The following is a 17,801-nucleotide window of genomic DNA, read 5'->3' as shown; positions in this document are numbered from 1 at the left end:
AAACATTTCTTAAAGTTTTTCAAAGGCTGTATCTGTTGAAGCTCAAAGGTACAGTAATTCTCTTAGTGCCACGGAATGCTTCTGTTGTTTAAAAATCTTCACTAGGTGCAGTTACAGTTGAGGATTTAATTGGATCTTTACGTGTCTGTATGTGTTAAGTCATTAGGTATTGCTGGAATTTGCCATGTTTTCTCCATTCTGGTCAGCTTCTCTCACTAACGCTTGTTACACAGAAATAAGAAGGGTAGCGGAAAAGTCTCTGGTTAAGTTCCTACTGGACCATTTCATGGCTGCAAAACAATTCCCAGACAGATAAGATAGGTTTTGTGTTATTCTCTGTTCTTCTTCACTGACCCTTACTCACCCTTGAGTCTTGGTGGAGGAAACTGCACTCTTGCCCTTGAGGGGAGAGGAAGCAGATAGGAATCCTCAGTCTCCCACTTGCATGGAAGGAGTAGTTTTTGCTGAATCTATAGGATTTGTGCACTAGCGTGTGTATGATCATTTCCCTCTTGCGTCCCCTAGAATATGTGTTCACGTCTGGAAAATGACTCAGCGTCTCTATCTCTGCTTGAATTGAGTCCCTGACAAACACAGCTGTTGGTATCTGTGCAGGTGAAATCCATTCTAAAAGATTAAGTGATGACATACTTCTTGGGCTGTCTTTCAATTTTGATTTTCTTTTCCCCCTGGTCAGGGAATCAGAAAACCTAGGATCTCGCCCTTGCTTCCGCCATGAATACTTTGGTCAATGCCTTGACCTCTCTGAGCCTTAGTTCCTAGAATCTGTAAAGTGAACAGGGTGCCTAATCTACCTGCACTTGAGGTAGTGTTAAAAACCACATGCTATATGTAAGAGCATTTTGGAAACTATAAGCCAGAAATGTCAGTTGTTGAAGCGTTCCTTCCCAAATCATGGTATTGTTCATCTGGGCAGCCGTGGAGAGCAAGCATTTGCCTGGTACCCAGGTTAAGATTGTCCCCAAACACTGAACCACATTCACTGGGTGTAGCCTACCACACCTTGCTCTTTGCCTTGGAATTGAGGATTTTCATTTCACTAGAATCCTCGGACAATGCCATCGATTGTGCCTGCCTTACCACACCTCTGGGTAGGTATTTCAGACCACAAAGGCTTTGAGTGTTTTTTGCTCCATTTCCCAGCTAACTGTTTAATCACCAAGGTAAATAATACAGTAGGCCTCCCCACCCGACCCCCTCTTTCCACGAGGCATATGTTCCACCAGCCCAAGTGGATGCCTGGAACTACAGATCTTATCAAACCCTATGTATATTGCTTTCTCCTATATGTACATACCTGTGAGAAAGTTTAATTCATAAATCAGGCACAGTAAGAGATTCACAATAATTACTAAAAATAGAACAATTATAACAATATATTATAATAAAAGTTATGTTGGTCTCTCTATAAAAATATCTCACTGTTCTTGTGATGGTTTGAGATTATAAAATACCTGCATAGTGAGGTGAATGATGTAGGAATTGTGTGGTAGCATTCGGCTGCTACTGTCCATCTGACCATATATCAGAAGGAGGGTCACCCGTGTCAGGACCACAGTTGACTGCAGGTAACTAAAACCCCCAGATGAAGGGGTTACTGTACTCACATCCCAAAAGCATTTCTTTTAAATGTGCGTTTTTTCTAATTCCTACTCCCTGGTAGTATAAGCACATGGAAAGAAAATTGCTTCAAATTCTCCACCGACTGAGAAATCCATGGTGTTTATTTGGAACACATCTGTAAGAATGAAGTAATTTAGATTCCACAGTGCAGCATGATGGTAAAGGACCTGGAGAAACCAAAAGTGAGGCCACTCTTTCTCTGCTTTCACAGACAGCACACCTTCATGGGGGGCATGCCAAGACAAACCAATTCAGTTCACCCTTAGCTGGGAAAGAGCTACTCTACAAGACCCTTCTTTAAAGATTTTTCCATTTAATCACATTCTTTCCTTTTTCTGAAACAAAATCCCCACTGACCTGTTTAATAGTCACATTTGTAAAGTATTTTATAATTTATGATGCACTTTAACAACCCACTGTTCTCTTTATTCTTATGGTTTCTTCGGTTATTAGCATCCAACTATGTCACGAATAAGAAATTCAATATAAGAAAAACACAACCTTTAATAAATTTGTGTTATTTTCACTCTAGTAAAGCTTTCAACACAACTTTTTGTTAGTGGAGACCTCCTTGGGATTCTTCTGAACGTTTTACCCGAGGAATTATCTCACTATTCTTATTTCCAAAAATAAAAGGATATTTACAGGGCTCATATGGATTGCTTGTTCTGCCCTGCTAGACCTCAGTTATATTTTATCCTTATTCAAAACCTAATAACAGGACTACTGGGCCTCCGTTATATCAACTTTTATCACTTGAACTACTTATTTCCTATAACTGATGGTTTAAAAAACGACATTTCCAGACAACCACTATAGTAAACTGAACCATTATACTGATTAAAAAATGTATGTGGGCAACAGGGTAAGATCGAAAATTCAGGCACCAAACTGTTATAAAATAGAGCTTTCTGGGTCATTGCTAGACTATGTAATAAGCCCTGTTCCTAGATCTTCCTTCACATTTACTTTTGTTTTCAGAAAACCTTATCATGCAATATGCATTGAGCATTTACTGACTACATGGTTTATTTTCTCTACAATCCTGTAGAGATAGGTGGGGTCGATGTCCTCTTCTTACAGCTGCAGAAACTGAGGCTCAGAGACTCTATTAATTCAACCAAGGTGATGTAAAGGGTGGAGCTAGCACTGGAATTCTGTGTGGCTTCGAAGCACAGATGATTCGAAATGGCTCTGCCACCCTTGGCATGCTATTCTGACAGTTCTGGTATATCTCAAGACTTGAAGCTCCTCATCGCTTGGATATTAATTCATTAAATCAAAGCATTTCAAATACATGTGAAGATCTCCTTTAGTTTTTTTCTGAGTTCTTGGTGATGATCTTCTTCTACCAGCACTGACCCTTTGCCTCTCCGCTGAATTCTTTTACAGTCCTCTGCATAGTTTAATTATTCTTTTGTTCAAGTTTCTTCCATATCAAAAACTTACCTCTGCTTTTGTTCCCTAGTCCTTTTTATTCTTTTAAATTCTAAGAAAAAGACTCTCCACCTACCTATACTTCCATTCCCTGTGCAAAAATAGGCCTGTGTGATTTAAATGACTTAGGGAGAAATTTATAAATGCGTAGAGCTTTTGCATGATTCTGCTGTGGTTAAAGTTCTTACAAAGCTCTGATTTTAAATCCCAAAGCATAAGTGGAATCAGTAAGTTACACTCACTTTTTAAAAAGTATTATAAGATAGGCAAATGGTTAAGGAGAGCTTTGCTAATCACTAGTCCCTTAGAGATAGCCATTTATAGAATTTTTGAGGAATTCTGAGTTATTAACTTTACTAAATAGGCAAATGGATAAGGAGAGCTTTGCTAATCACTTGCCCCTTAGAGATAACCATTTATGGAATTTTTGAGGAATTCTAAATTATTAACTTTACTAACTGAATTGAAAATTAGGAGTTTAGAATCTTCAGTATGTTCTCCTGATTTAACATAGCAAAGACAGTCTTATCAGAATGAACTTTTTTTTTTTCCTGATCTCACCTATATTAGGGAAAATGTGGAAATGCTAGAGGCTGTGAATATGGTGGCTAGGGTTGGTTAGCCACATTAGAAAGAACTCTTCTAACGCAACAGGATTTATCCAGCATGAAAGAAATTAAAGAAGTGCTTTTAAAATTAGGTTCCAATCACTATAAAAGTGACATCACTTCTTTCATCAAGAAAATATGGAATTATAGTGCCTGTTCCATATATGCGAACAGTGGTTAGTTGGTTGGTTGATTTTCCAGGTAAGCTGAAATCTGTCTTGTGCAGGAGAATGAAAGGGGCTTTGACTCTTAATATTTTTCACTAAAAGTTTTTCAAAACCCTGGTTATGGGTTCTCCACTGTTATCTGGGAGGCTAAAGCATAATTGAATGCAGTAACTTAACAGTCAGTCCCCTCATAATGCTTTCTAAGTAATACTTCTACAACATTTTTAAGATACTGAAGTGATCACACAGTTCCTTTAAGATCCATATTATTCTTAACATCTGCAAGTACTTTTAAAAATCTAGAGTTTCCAATTTGGAGATACTCATTTTAAAGGACAAGCTTCAATAATATTTACATTGCAGTTACTAAAGCATTATGTACATATGTTATCTACAGACTATTTTCATTGCATTATAGTATTCTCTAAGACTTTGGTTAAATTACAGCTTTTTAAAATGAAAACTTAGCTCACGAAATTAACCTGATTATAGAGTATGTTGTAAGGGCTTTTCTAAATGTGCATATTATCAGGGACAAATGTCCTTAGAAATGCTTTTTTGTGGAAATTAGAGAATCTAACTTGCTAATAAGAGTGTTACAAAACAAATTGTTGCTGCTAACCAGTAGCTTGGAAATCCAGAAATGATTCATGCCTTTCCAGCAGTTAAAATACATCTTAATAATTTGAAGGTCACTGGCTTCAGCAGGGTGCCAGCATATAAAGGGGTTTTAAACTGCATGTTTAAAACCCTTGGGATTAAACCAACCTTGTTGGCATATTTTATTTATACAGAGATTATCTCCAAAGGAGATTCATTGGTCTTTTGACTATAATGAAGCCTTTTCTTTATTGACTTCATTGTGTCATAAATGAAAAGAGATTTCTTTTATGGCAGGAAATAAAATGTTCCAATCTCTACAACACTCCTTGCATCCAAAGAGTCTGGTTTAAACAAAAATCTATTTGTCGTGCCCTAACTTGGAAACTAGAAGCTCAATAATGTTCTTTTAATTCATTGTTTGCTTTATCATCCTAAGTGGACACAGAGGTATTACCAAGTGCAGAGAGAGGCCTGAACTTGGCCTCTGGGAGCTGAGCAGGTAGACAAGAAAGAACGGAGTTCCTGAAATCCAGGTCTGTCCACTGGAGGGGTGGTAAACAGACCAGGTGTGGGACTTGGGGGAGCAGGGCTCAGGTCTGAGCAGGAGAGATTTGACTCGGGGTACTGTGCTGAGGCCTTATAGGTTCCCCCTGCCATTAGTCAGAATTGGTTGGGATTTGGCATAGTTTGTGGGAACTGCTACTGGTTAAGTGCACTTCACAAAGATTGGTGGTAGAGTGGGCGACTTAAGGCCCTCAGGAATGGTAATGGTACCCCGCTGGTATGGATGTTTTCTTAAATGGACTTTAAGCAAATCAACCCCAGCACTAAGTATCTTGGCAGGAAGGTAAACCCTACAACACTTTTTTTTTTTTTTTAACCTGGCATCATCAGGGTGACCAGGATACCAGTGTGAAGTTTCCATGTTGACTGAAGCTTATTGGCTTAAGGCCAGCGTGTATCACTTCATTCCCTTTAAGTCAGAAAGTTTCTTTAAGAAGCATTATTGTGGTTTTCTGCCCTTTCTAACCATGTATGTTCAATTTAAGGTCTAGAGAGAGGTTAAATAAGGTGGAAGACAAGAGGCTTTGGGGTCACCCTGGCTCCACCACTTGACAAGGATGGTGGACCTTAGTCAAGCTCTTTGGTCTCTTTTAGCCAGTCTCCCCATGTAAAAAATGGGTAATCACAACCCCAAATCATATGGCCACACATGTAAAGCAGTTGGCACCATACAATAAATCCTAGTTATCAAGCATTTTCTAAATGCCAAGAGCTTTTATAAGTACTTAGGTCATCTGTTTACTTTCCATAACTCTCTATGAAAAGTTATCACTTCCATTTTACAGATGAGAAGAGGACATCACAGAGAGGTGAAGTCATACCACCAGACCATACGGCTCTAGCTTTTCCACTTACACTACTGCCCCTAAGTGCCTGGTATATAGGACACTTTCTGCCATTGGTAACTGATATGAATGACAACTAGACAATTTTACTGAGTGAGAGGCTGAAGACTCTGCCATGGAGCTGCATAACGAGCTGAGCCCTCTGCAGCACCTCCCTATGGTTGATATTCAAGAACAGCTTCGGCTGCTGACTTTTTCTTTCTAATATCAAAAAAGACAAGAAAGTGAACTTTTTCCCTTTTTGTTTATCTGTTCCTCCTGAAGAGGAAGGGAAAGCAAAGTGAGCACATGCGAGTAGGTCAGAACCATAGACTGATATAGGGGTGATTTCCCTCCACCGGCTCCAAATTACAACAGACAGAGACAGTGTATTACTGAGCGTCAATAATCTTGAGCTCTTTTTTTACCTCCATGGAATCCATCATCTTTGGTACTTTCTTCTTAGTAAATGTTGCCCCTCTCAGAATGCGCCTCTGAGTACCTACAAACCAGAGACTAATTTCAGACTTCATCAGAAGTAGTACAGAAGGATGTTTTGTTGTGGATTGCCAAAAATAAAAGGCCTCTTTTATATGTGAAGTTTAATTCCAATTACCAAAGGCTGAAATCTTGGAACCAAGTGTCAATAATTATATCAAATAACAGTCTCACTCTTAAGGTGCTGATTCTCAACTGACTATACCAAACATCTTATAGTGCGGTGATTTCATGATAACAGCAGGACTCTCATTGTTACCTAATTTAAATCTTGGGTATCTGAAAATTCTATAACTAAAAATATTGGCACAAAATTAAAAAGGAACATTGTATCCAGGATACTCTGTTTAATTAACCCGAGACACTCTGTAATTCCTTATTCTTCCTGGAAATTGTGCCTGGAGAATGAAGACAAATCGTGTCCCACAGTGTGGAGGAGCACAAGCTTCGTGTTCAGTACACCACGATTCAGATCTCAGCTCTGCTTGCTGAGTTATTGGTCACTTTGGACATGTTGCCTCCATTACCTTGTGTGTAATGTGAGGAGAACAATGTCCCCTTCACCTAGTTCTGGTGAAGCTAAATGTAGGGAAACCATTAAGCATAGTCTCTGGTGACCAGTAAAGGCTTAATAAATGGTATTCTCTTTGATTCTACTGACTATCTCTTGAGACCGTTTCATTATATCATAACCATCTCCCATCTAACCTGTAGTTAGTGAAAACCTTTTCCCATTTTTTCGAGCTCATATTTCTTTCCTTCATCAACACTACATCAGTAACGTTTATTCTCACCTGAGTCATCAAATCCATCCTTTTTATGACACTTGGAGTCTTCACCATGTAATTACACCCTGTTTTTGCTCACTCTTGCTGAAGTCCATTGCTTCTCCAACACAAATGTGCCATGGGCAGAGACCATCTCCTTAATGTCTGGTTGAGTCCTGGGTGCTCAATAAATGCCACATCCAGTGGTTTCCTATTCACTGTGCCCCAGACCACAGCCATTCTCTCTTGACCCTGGGTCTGTGGCCAGCTCCTGTCGTATTCCAGCCTTCAGTTCATCTTTCTGAGCTTATTTTCTCAACTGTGAGATGAGTAAGAAAATAGTACCTATCTCTCAGGGTTATGGGGAGGATTAAAGTACATGTTAATCCATCTAAAGGGCATAGAAAGTGCCTGGTCTGTGGTTAGTGCTACTAATGGTCTCTGTATTCATTAATGAAACATATATGTAGATGAAATAACATCTTTCAGATGGTTGTCCTCTAACACCACAGGGTCTTTCCAGATAAAAACTGAGAGGATCAGGTCTACAATGCTGTCCTAATTGCTTGGCCTTCTGCTAGTTACAGTAATTTTATAATTATCTGGCTCATGTTGAGAGAAATTTAATAGAAAAACTATAAAGAGGATAACTATTAGGACTTCTAATTAGTCATAGCCTTATATTCATCTTAATATTGAGAAAAAAAGATATGTTACCTTTCAGCTTTATTTATCTTAATTGAAAGACAATGTGTTTTCTGGGTAGCTGGTGGTGGTCAGTACCGTGTGTGTGTGTGTGTGTGTGTGTGTGTGTGTGTGCACGCGTGTGTCTGCATCTGCGTGTCTGCCCGTCTGGTAGTTTTATGACGTTACTGGTGGTGCCTGGAAACCCAGAGGGGTGTGGTTAGACTTCCTTGGATAAAGAAGCTAATTGGAGAGACTAGTGAGTCATATATTTCCATGATTATCATACTGAGCTTTGCTGGATTTTTTCTGCAAGGGGATAGCAGGCAGACTGATTTCTGGGCATGTATGGCATTAGCTTGGATATTATACTTGAGTGCTTGGCAGGAAAATATAAAAATATAAAAATATAAATATAAATTGTTACCCTGAAAACATTTTTTTAATGACTTGAGGTGGGCTTTGACTGTTAAAATGCCGTGTTTTTTGCCTTTCTTGATTTTTGACTTTGCAGAGTAAAATACCTTTAAAGCTGACATGTTTTCTTACTTTGAACTAGAGTCTGTGTACACCATAAATTTATTGGAATTCTAAAATCCTAAGTTATCATGGGATAAATGTTGCCCTCGGCCTATTGTGCTATTAATGATGTCCCCCTTGCAAACAGTGTTGTCTTTGGTTTCTAAGAAAGTTGGAAGGAAACGCTGCAGTCTGTATACTAGAATTTACAGGGGTAGGTTGTGTCCCATCTCACTCATTTTGCCTCTTGTCCAAAGATGAGTTTCTTTGGGTTAATCTTTCCAAGATTCCAATTTTGTACATATTAACCCTTATCTCAACTTCAAATCATTTCTTTGCCACTTGATCTTTATTGTAGAATTTGCTTACTTCTAAACATTTTAAGTGAAGTTGATCAGATAATTTTGGAAATTTTTCTTGAACTGTGCATTCTGCTCAATATTCTGGGGAAACGTTTTGGCTCCGCTTACTTTGTTAATGCTGGTTACATCATTATGGGAGCTATAGATTTCTTGGGCGTGCAAAATGATTGCATATTCATGAACATCTTCAATCCTGAAATATTTGTAAATAACTTGGCAATTTTTTTCATAAGGTGGCCTATTAAAATGATTAGGTCTTTAATTGTTCACACAGAAAGAATTTGTACTTACGGAGCACCACCTATTTGATAAGCAACATTTCTGTGCTAAGCAATTTGGATTATGAACATATAAGTCACCTTCCTTAAACAAAATATAAGAGATGCTATTTTCCGCTTAAGAATGATTCAAGTTTGAAAATGTCAATAGATGCAAAAAGCCACCCTAGAGCTTTGCTCTCTCGAAAGAAAGTAGAGAAGGAATGACATAGTCAATGTTAACTGTCACCAGATGAAGAGAAATCAGATTGTCAGGCCTGGATCTATAACATTCTTGCCAAAGTAGGACCTCATTTACACATACAGATCTTCATACCCTTTGCTAAGAAAAGCATCTGTGGCAGTTTAGATGTTTGTGCGTTTGCCAAAGATCTTTCACTCTGAATAAAGTAAATGTCATGTCTGTTGTTTATCTCAAATTCAGCAGAGTATTTTTAAAAGGAAATATTTGCGGGGGAGGGTCGAGGGAAAGAGGTTGGGGAGCTCCAGTTAGTGGGGTGTGGCAGTTTTATGGCCAGTACTCAAGTATCAGACTAGATCTGGATAAATCAGCTTAAAACATACTTTGGGCTCATGAACTGAAAATGTCCTTTTGAAGTGACAACACTACAATAAATTGGAATGTGGAGTATTCCCGAATCTATACCTAGTCTGTCAACACCCAAAAAAATCCAGTTAATTCAGTCAAACTGATTATTTGGCATCATGTAGACACAGCTGTCTTGAACTAAAATTTTGAACACTTAAACATAGATGGCATTGTACCCAAAGCCAGCTGGTACAATGGCATCTATCTGTAATTGTGTATAAAGAGTGCTTAGATTTCAGAGACTGGAAATAGAATTTAATAGCACCAAGTTTAAGCTGGACCCCACTGAAGAGCAATTTTTAAAAAACCTTAGGTTGTGATAAAATTTCTTGACAAATAGGTGCCGTTAGTAAGGCTCAGACTTTCAGTTAAGAGTATAATGTGGTAATTTAACTGTGTAAATTGCCTTGAAGATTTAAAAAAAAGCATAATTCCCTACATACTTAAAAAAGAAAAACCCTGTATTTAACCCAGCTTCTAGACATTCAAAATCATACTAAGACAGAAATGTAAAATAGAAAGAAAGAAAGAAAAAGAAAGAAAGAAAGAAAGAAAGAAAGAAAGAAAGAAAGAAAGAAAGAAAGAAATGTAAAATACATCCTGAAACTTTTCTTGAGGACATCTACTTCAGGTGATAAAATTATATCACTCTTCACAAAAACCAAATGTTTGTCTTTAATAAACCAGTGTGACTTGTTTTATCAAAGTCTATTCTGTGTGACTCTGAATATCATTTTATTCCCACAGATGACATGGAAGCCATTCCTGTCAAACAGTTTGTTAAACACATTGGTGAGCTCTATTCTAATAACCAGCATGGGTTCTCCGAGGATTTTGAGGTATGTTTCAAAACTGGAAATTTCTAGAAGCCTCTTATTTTAGAAGGATTTTTATAAACTTGAAATGAATTCATTCAAGCATAGCAAAACAATACTGAGAAAAGTGGAGATTGTTTGTTTTTTTTTCTTTACACTTAGAATTCAGACAGGCATTCTTTTCTCCCAAAAGACTAGGTAAGAAGGAGTTGTTGGTTGCCTATGTCCTGAGCATATGCTTCTACAAAAGAACAGACTTAGTGGTGGGAAAGAGGCAAGTCCTCAAGTTGTCTTCATCGTCATCCTATAACTGGGACAATGGTCCTCATGCCAAGGGGTAGGGCTCGTATTTCTGGGCTTCCCGAGGTGTAGAGGAGACAGCAGATTTGCAGTCTGAGGAGCTGGCTCCACGAGAGGCAGTGTGCTTCCTCGTCCTTGGACCAGTCACTTCCTCTCTGATTGCCCAGTTTCCTCATTTTTAGAAATGATGCTAATGTCACTGACATCCCAAAGTTGGGAAAAGTGGATGATGAACGTCTTTGAGAGTGCCAGGTTAACTGTGAAGCCCCTGGAAAGGTTGGTGGTGGTTTTCATGATTATTAATCCTTGGAGAGAAGGATTTGGGTTAACAGAGCCTTGTGATTTTAAGAACTGTTGTGTAGGGAACAAGGTAGAGCGCGGCGCGCACCGCCCTGCCAGCTCTGGGTTCTGTGCCAGTTCAGCAGTGACAGGGTGTCAATGAGGAGCTATTAAACAGACTGCCCTTTTCTTCACTGAGGCGCTTAACTAAGGCACATCTCTGGCAGCAAGAGTTGTGCCGAGGAGGCCAAGTTTTCATGGCAGCTCAGCTGTCTTCTAGCTTTGTGGGTGAGTCGGTTTCTTTCTGTCTCATTCTTCCTTTAAAATGGAAATGATGATGATGGTGATGCTAAACTGGCCACCTCTTTTCACAAAACTGGTTTCGGGGATTAAACGATGTCATGGGAAGACAGCACACTGAGAAACACAGGACCCAAAGCCCCTGTCTCTGTGCAAATTCATAGTCCCCAAAGGCCATCATAAAGGCAATTACATTGACAACTGGTTTTAAATAAGGTCTTTCTCTTAGTGTTTTGTTTGTTTTTCTGAGCAAAACCAAAACAAAGGTGGTAGAGAGAAGGGACCCTCTGGTTTATTCAGCAAAGTCCTGTGTATCATGGAACAAATAAAAACATATCCAGTATTTAATGCGGCTATTAGATGCTTCCCCAAAAAAGGTGCCTATTCAGCTACAAAGAACATGGTTTAAAGTCAAACGTTTTGTATTCATGAGGACAGCAAATGTGTGTGCTGTTGAAGTGATTTAGTTCAATTGACTGTTGGCTGGATGACTGAGCAAGAATATTGAGGCATTTAACAATGTTGATGGTATTCAGGACAAACATTTATCCTCTGGAGAGCAGAATTTGATCAGGATGACCAAATGCAACTCCAGTTTCTCAATTATTTATGATTTGAGTCCCCGGTGCTATTCATCACAGCTGGTTTTGACACCATTTAATTATTCAAAATAATCAGCTACACCTCTATAAACTCGATCTGACTTAAAATGGGCTTTGCTACATCAAAATCAAGCCTGTTAACAAATTCTGGGCATTTGCACCCTATTTCTATCCTTAAAAAAAAAAAAAAAACTGTGGCTAGAAGCTTTTGTCTCCTATATTGAACTTTATAACTTAAGTCTTATTTAGCTGGTAGTGAAGGGAGGGGCTCAAGAGGCCAGGGGCAAGGGATGCCTTGTCTGTGGTTGTCATTTCACAGTTCCCTCCTGGTTTGAAGGCTTAAAATCTGAGTTATTCAGAATAGGAACACTATCCTTTCTTCTGAAAAGAACAATAAGGCAGCAACATAAAGGGAAGAATGAGACAGAACAAATCCTTAAAATACTAATTGAAGGAGATTTCAAAGTATTTTAGAACAGTAGTAGGATTCCTCTTTGGCAGCTCTGCTAAAAAGGACAACTGGTAACAGGGTATTTAAGAAATTATTAAGTCTGTTTTATAAACATGGTAGTTTAGTTATAGGTATAAGAGAAGGTCAGGAGATTTTTTGTGTGTGCGATTTAAAGAAAAAACTGGGGCACCTGACCACCTCTGTCCAATGGAGCATGAGACTCTTGATCTTGGGGCTATAGGTTTGAGCCCCAGGTTGAGTGTAGAGATGACTTAAAAATAACAAAAATATTTTTTGAAAAAGTAAAAGAAAAACAAAACAGAATCCTCATTATGGTAGAATAGTAAAGTCAGCCCCAGATTTCCAGATCTTTTAAAGTGAAATAACAGAGGCCAGCATTTATTTAGCACTGCACCTGGATTATTTCATTTGTTCCCCAGAACTACCCCCATGGGGGGGTTGCTATTCTATAGTCTCTGTTTTACAGATGAGGAAACTTCCTCCATGGGAAAACTGAGGCTCGGGGTGGCTCAGTTTTGAAAAGGCAGAAGTTAGGTTTTAAGACTAGGCCATCAGACTCAAGCCCACATGTTTAACCTCAAAGCCCTCCAGACTCTCATTAAAATAGTGTCCTGTAGTGATCCAGAGTCAGAATAAAAACAGACAAACAAACAAACAAACCCAAGATTACCAATGATTGTCTTAACACTGATCATGCAGCAGACAAGCCAACAATTACCTTGGGCACAAAAAGAAAAAAAAAAGGCGGGGGGCTGGGGAGAGGAAAAAACCAAAATAAAGAGCCCCCGACCCCACTAAAAGTACTGGAGCACATTACGTGATGTTTGCATTCCAGAGGGTTGAGAATCTGACTTATAATAATCTTATACAACATCTGAATAGAGGCTTAAAGTTAGTTAAAGAACTAATCTTGAAATTATAAATACTATTTAACAATTGATGTTTGGGTATTAAGAGATAAAAACAGTTCATCTGACAGTTATGGAATACCTGTTATTCTGTGGACATAATACAAAGTACAGAGTTGAATTTGAGACCTTGCCCTCAAGGAGTTCAATCTGGTGGGTGTGGAGACCGGAGTGGACAAAGCAAAAAAAAAATGCTAATACTGATAGAAAGTTCTGGAGGAGGGCCAAGAAGAAAAGCTTCTATAATTTTTTACTATTTCACCAGAATTTCTATTTGTGCCATCTTATTTTAAAATCTTGGATGGAAGAGAAAAAAAATTGGTAAATAGCTGTCATATTTTCAGAACTTTGTTGCTTGGAGGAGAATGAAAAAAATGATTCGCTGGTAATTTTGAGTCTTTGTCTAGAGGTGGTGCAGCAAGTGTTTTGTCCTTGTCAGATAAATTTTGGAGACTGTTAAGAGCTGGCAATATCATACCTCTAGCATATTTTGCAGTCCCTGGAAATAACATCAATACTTGTCTCAGGATGGCATTCTATGACTGTATTCCCTTGGCTACCTGAGCTGATTTCAACGTCACTCTTCCTTGGCCTCCACAGTTCTCACCCAGGAAGCTTCCAAGGGCACAGTGCTAGCATTAGCTTTCAAAAGGAGAGAGTCTGAGGCTATGTGGGTCAACAGAATTAATAGGCAGGGGTCAGAAGCATCACTAGCTAGCTGGAAGGCTGAGTGAAGAGATGAGGCCAGAGGTCCAATACCCCTTGAAGAGATCCTTTGGGGGAATCGCCTCGCTTACAATTAACTCCAGCTGAGCTAAATTTGGGCCAGTTGTTCATCTTAAATCAGGAGAACAAAGCTTTGTCCACCTGAGCCCATGTGCTCGAGGGATCAGTGGCCACAATCATTTTATGTGAGATGCAGTGTTTCAGCGTTGCCAGTGATACACAATAGGACGTCGCCAGACAAGGGTCATGCTGCATGAGACAGCAGCCTTCAAGATGGAAGAAAAGGACTCTGAGTCCTTGTGACAAAATGCCACTTAGGGTCTGAAATGTCTTAAAAATTTTTAATCCTTAGCATGAAGAAAACCATAGTTGGGGTTTTTATGAAGAGTGAAGAGAGAGAGAGAGAGAGAGAGAGAGAGAGCCAAATCTCACAAATAACTTTATAGACCTGGTGCAGGAATTTCTGTGGTCTTTTCAAAGGGTGCAGAGGTAAAACTGAGAATGGGAAGGGAGCTGGTGGAAGATAGGATGGGACCTTGAAAGCCTGCCTAAGGAATCTGGGTTCTATCCAGAGCTTTCTGAGGAAGAGAATAATGAAGTCAAAGCGGCATATGAGGAAATTGGGTGTGAGAGTGGTTTGTAGCCTGAGCAGAATCAGGAAGATGGCATGTCACCAGTACCCAGCGAGGGCCAGTGCTGCTGCGTCAGACACAAGGCAAGCACCAAGCCATAGCGATGACCTAAACTGATCATCTTTGGTAGCACGTTCCCCTTAACACAACTGTAGGCTGCCTGAACTCCTACATCAAGAATGCTCCATATACTCAATCTATCACTTGGTCGCCTGGTCCTGGTGTGTTCTTGTCAGCTTCCTTTGTGACACTGAGTAATCTGAAAGATTTCCAGATGTATTTTTATTCAATCATGATTTCACATCGAGCCACAGAATAGTAGGACAGTATGTCTCCACATGCCTTTTGCTTCTCACATCATTGACTCCAGGCAGCAGGTGATTTAGCCTGTCTCCCAAGAAATCTGAATATATCGACTTGTGGTTATTTTGTTAAGTTTTTCTTGATTTTTAAATCTCTTGTTTTCACTTGGCTCTCATCTGTGATTCTGTGTCTATCGAGACTCCGAACATTCATTCTGAGAGTTCCAGCTCTGTTTTATGGACAGGACGATACAAACAAGCTTACATCTTAAACTATTGATCAGAGTGCCAAATAGGTAACTTTGCTATATACACTCCATCAGCCAGTGTCCCTTCAAAGGGTTTTAACACCTATTAAAATCACATTAACTTTGAAATGTCGGTTCTGATGGAGAAAAGCCACTCCAGGATCAGATGATATTATCAGCATCTAAATGAGCCAAACAGTTCTGCAAGGAATTACAGATGGACATTATTATCCACAAGACAAAATCAGAAGGCCTTAGGCAAACCCCTCGGGTTCTAATAAAATCAGATTTAACATTATTTATGGCTATTCTTTGTTTTCTGTCATTCACATAATTGGAAAAGTGAAATAGAGGCAACGGATCAGACCCAGGGTTTTAGATAACAAAGAGTTTGATTGGCCATATTGAATGACTGCTCTAAACAGTGCAGACAGCTGCTCCCAAGCAGTCTTGGTCAATTGCATTATATTATAATAGAGGCCCGAGCTCAGTCCATAGCTAGGGTGGTCAGATCCATACAATGGAAAAAAAAAAATCAATAAACCGAGTGACTATCAAACTAAAGTAGGTAAAGCTATAATCTCTTAACACAAGATGTTATAGCAACCCAGCCCATGCCAAAAGTATGACCTTCAAAACCCAGAAACAAAAGGATGTCAACTTATTTCAGGAATTTATGTATAGATTGAATTAATGTCTTCCAGAATACAAATCCATTTTCAAAGGTTTTCTGCCCCTGAAACTATTCAAATGAGTATTATGCCTTGGGCGTTCAAGGCTATTCTAAAAGGTCAGTACCCCCAAATACTTTGAGCATACCTTGCATGCTTATATTTTTGGAGATGTTAAAGATAATCAGACTCTTCACTTTGTGTCTACCCTCTATCTCATTTTAGAAAAAAGAACCAAGAGCAGCCTTAAGTGCCCCCCACTTTTTAAAGATTTTATTTATTTATTCATGAGAGACAGAGAGAGAGAGATGCAGAGACATAGGCAGGGGGAGAAGCAGGCTCCCCACAGGGAGCCCAATGCAGAACTCGATCCCAGGACTCCGGGATCACGACCTGAGTGAAAGGCAGACGATCAACCACTGAGCTACCCAGGTGCCCTGTTTATAAACCATTTTAGAAGAGAAAATAGAGTTTATCACATTTAGTAAATGTAAGAATTGTCATGAGACACACTTTTCCCCAAGAGGTATGTTGAATTAATATCTGTGGACTTTTTTTTAATGGACCACTGGGAAGGTCTACAATTATGAAAAATTAAATATACAGCTTCGAAGAATCGGGAGTTCATGAGTATGGCCTCTTTGAATAGGTAGTGACTCTTTGTTTTTAGACTTCAAATTGTTTGATCATGGTGAGTTAGTTCCTCTCTAGAGAGAAGAGAGGGACACCTCACTGGGAAGTAGTTTGTGACTATAAAAGACAGCCAGTTCTTTGTTTTCATTATGCCTAATGTAAATACTATGAAAAACACCCGTAACTGCTATGTATCTCCTTTGTGAAGAAAACGTCTGCATGCACCTAAACTCTGTTACATCTGTTACATGTAAAATGTTTCTCCTGATAATTTTCTGTCACTGGCTCCTGCTCTTGTAGCAGCTGTGCACTGCTAATGACGTCCCTTATTAGTTAACGCCAGTACTTTCTTGGGTTTGAACCAGACACTGTAGAAAAATCGACTTTACAGCAACCTTATATTACACTAATGGATGATGTTTACATTCGTGGCAAAGGGAGCAGAAGAGTTGCCTCTTCCACTGCTGTTTTTCTAAAGATAGATAATTTAAATAGAGTTCGCAAATAATTCATCAAATCTATATATATTTGAGCCACTTAGGACAGGTCACTGGGCTAATATATTAGCATCACTTCAGAACAGAATATAATCACGTTGCACTCTGATCACTATAAAACAAGCTATGTGGTCTATAAGCATATTGCAAATGATGATGGAGCTTATACTTCTGGAAAATTCTTCTTGCTTATCCTTTAAGACTCAGGTGACTGATCTGCCTGAAGCCTTCCTCTGTGTTCCCACTATAGTTTCTTGAGGCCTCTTTCCTATTAATCACATTTGACTGTCCTTATCTTTTGACTGGTTTTCCTCCCCCATCAGACTGTGACATATTCAACGAGAGATAATGTTTCATAATCCCCACGCCTAGGTCACAATCTGGAATGCAGTAGATTGATGAATTAGTGAAAAAATAAATCCTTTTATCTTCTTCACATCCTTAATACGTTTGTTATGAATTTGTCAGTTATGTCTGAAGTTAAGTTTGGGGAGGTAATGGTGGCTGTGGCTAGGGAGTAGTGAGTACTTCATGCCTTTGGATATATAGTTCTTTTCTTCCTTCACCCTTGCTAAACATTGAAAAGTGTCTAAAATCTTTGAAATCTTGATTTTTTTTTTTCACCAGGAAGTCCAACGCTGTACGGCTGATATGAACATCACTGCAGAACATTCCAATCATCCAGATAACAAGCACAAAAACAGATACATCAACATTTTAGCATGTAAGTAATAAATTTTAAGCTATCTTCAACTGTGAGGAAATTAAATCTTCATGCTGGGGATAAGCTGAAAGCCAAGCAATCAGAATCAAGATGCCAGAAGAGAATGACACTTGCCAGTTAACCTCTCATTAGCCCATCTTCAAGAGTG

General features: G+C 39.0%; 1 protein-coding gene across 5 annotated transcripts in view; it reads left to right on the top strand.

Moving 5' to 3' along the window:
• The window catches only part of PTPRG (protein tyrosine phosphatase receptor type G), a 705,078-nt gene that overhangs the window by 648,126 nt on the left and 39,151 nt on the right, over nt 1–17,801 (top strand). For all 5 annotated transcript variants that reach the window (XM_025456409.3, XM_049097815.1, XM_025456410.3 and 2 more), the window contains 2 exons: nt 10,292–10,383; nt 17,557–17,653. In XM_025456409.3, coding sequence (XP_025312194.1) covers nt 10,292–10,383; nt 17,557–17,653 — 189 coding nt within the window. The remainder of the gene's footprint in view (nt 1–10,291; nt 10,384–17,556; nt 17,654–17,801) is intronic.

Source organism: Canis lupus, chromosome 20 (genome assembly GCF_003254725.2).
Source record: "Canis lupus dingo isolate Sandy chromosome 20, ASM325472v2, whole genome shotgun sequence".
Lineage (NCBI taxonomy): Eukaryota > Metazoa > Chordata > Mammalia > Carnivora > Canidae > Canis > Canis lupus.
Note: the sequence above shows the minus strand (reverse complement) of the source record. Positions and strands in the feature narration are given on the sequence as shown.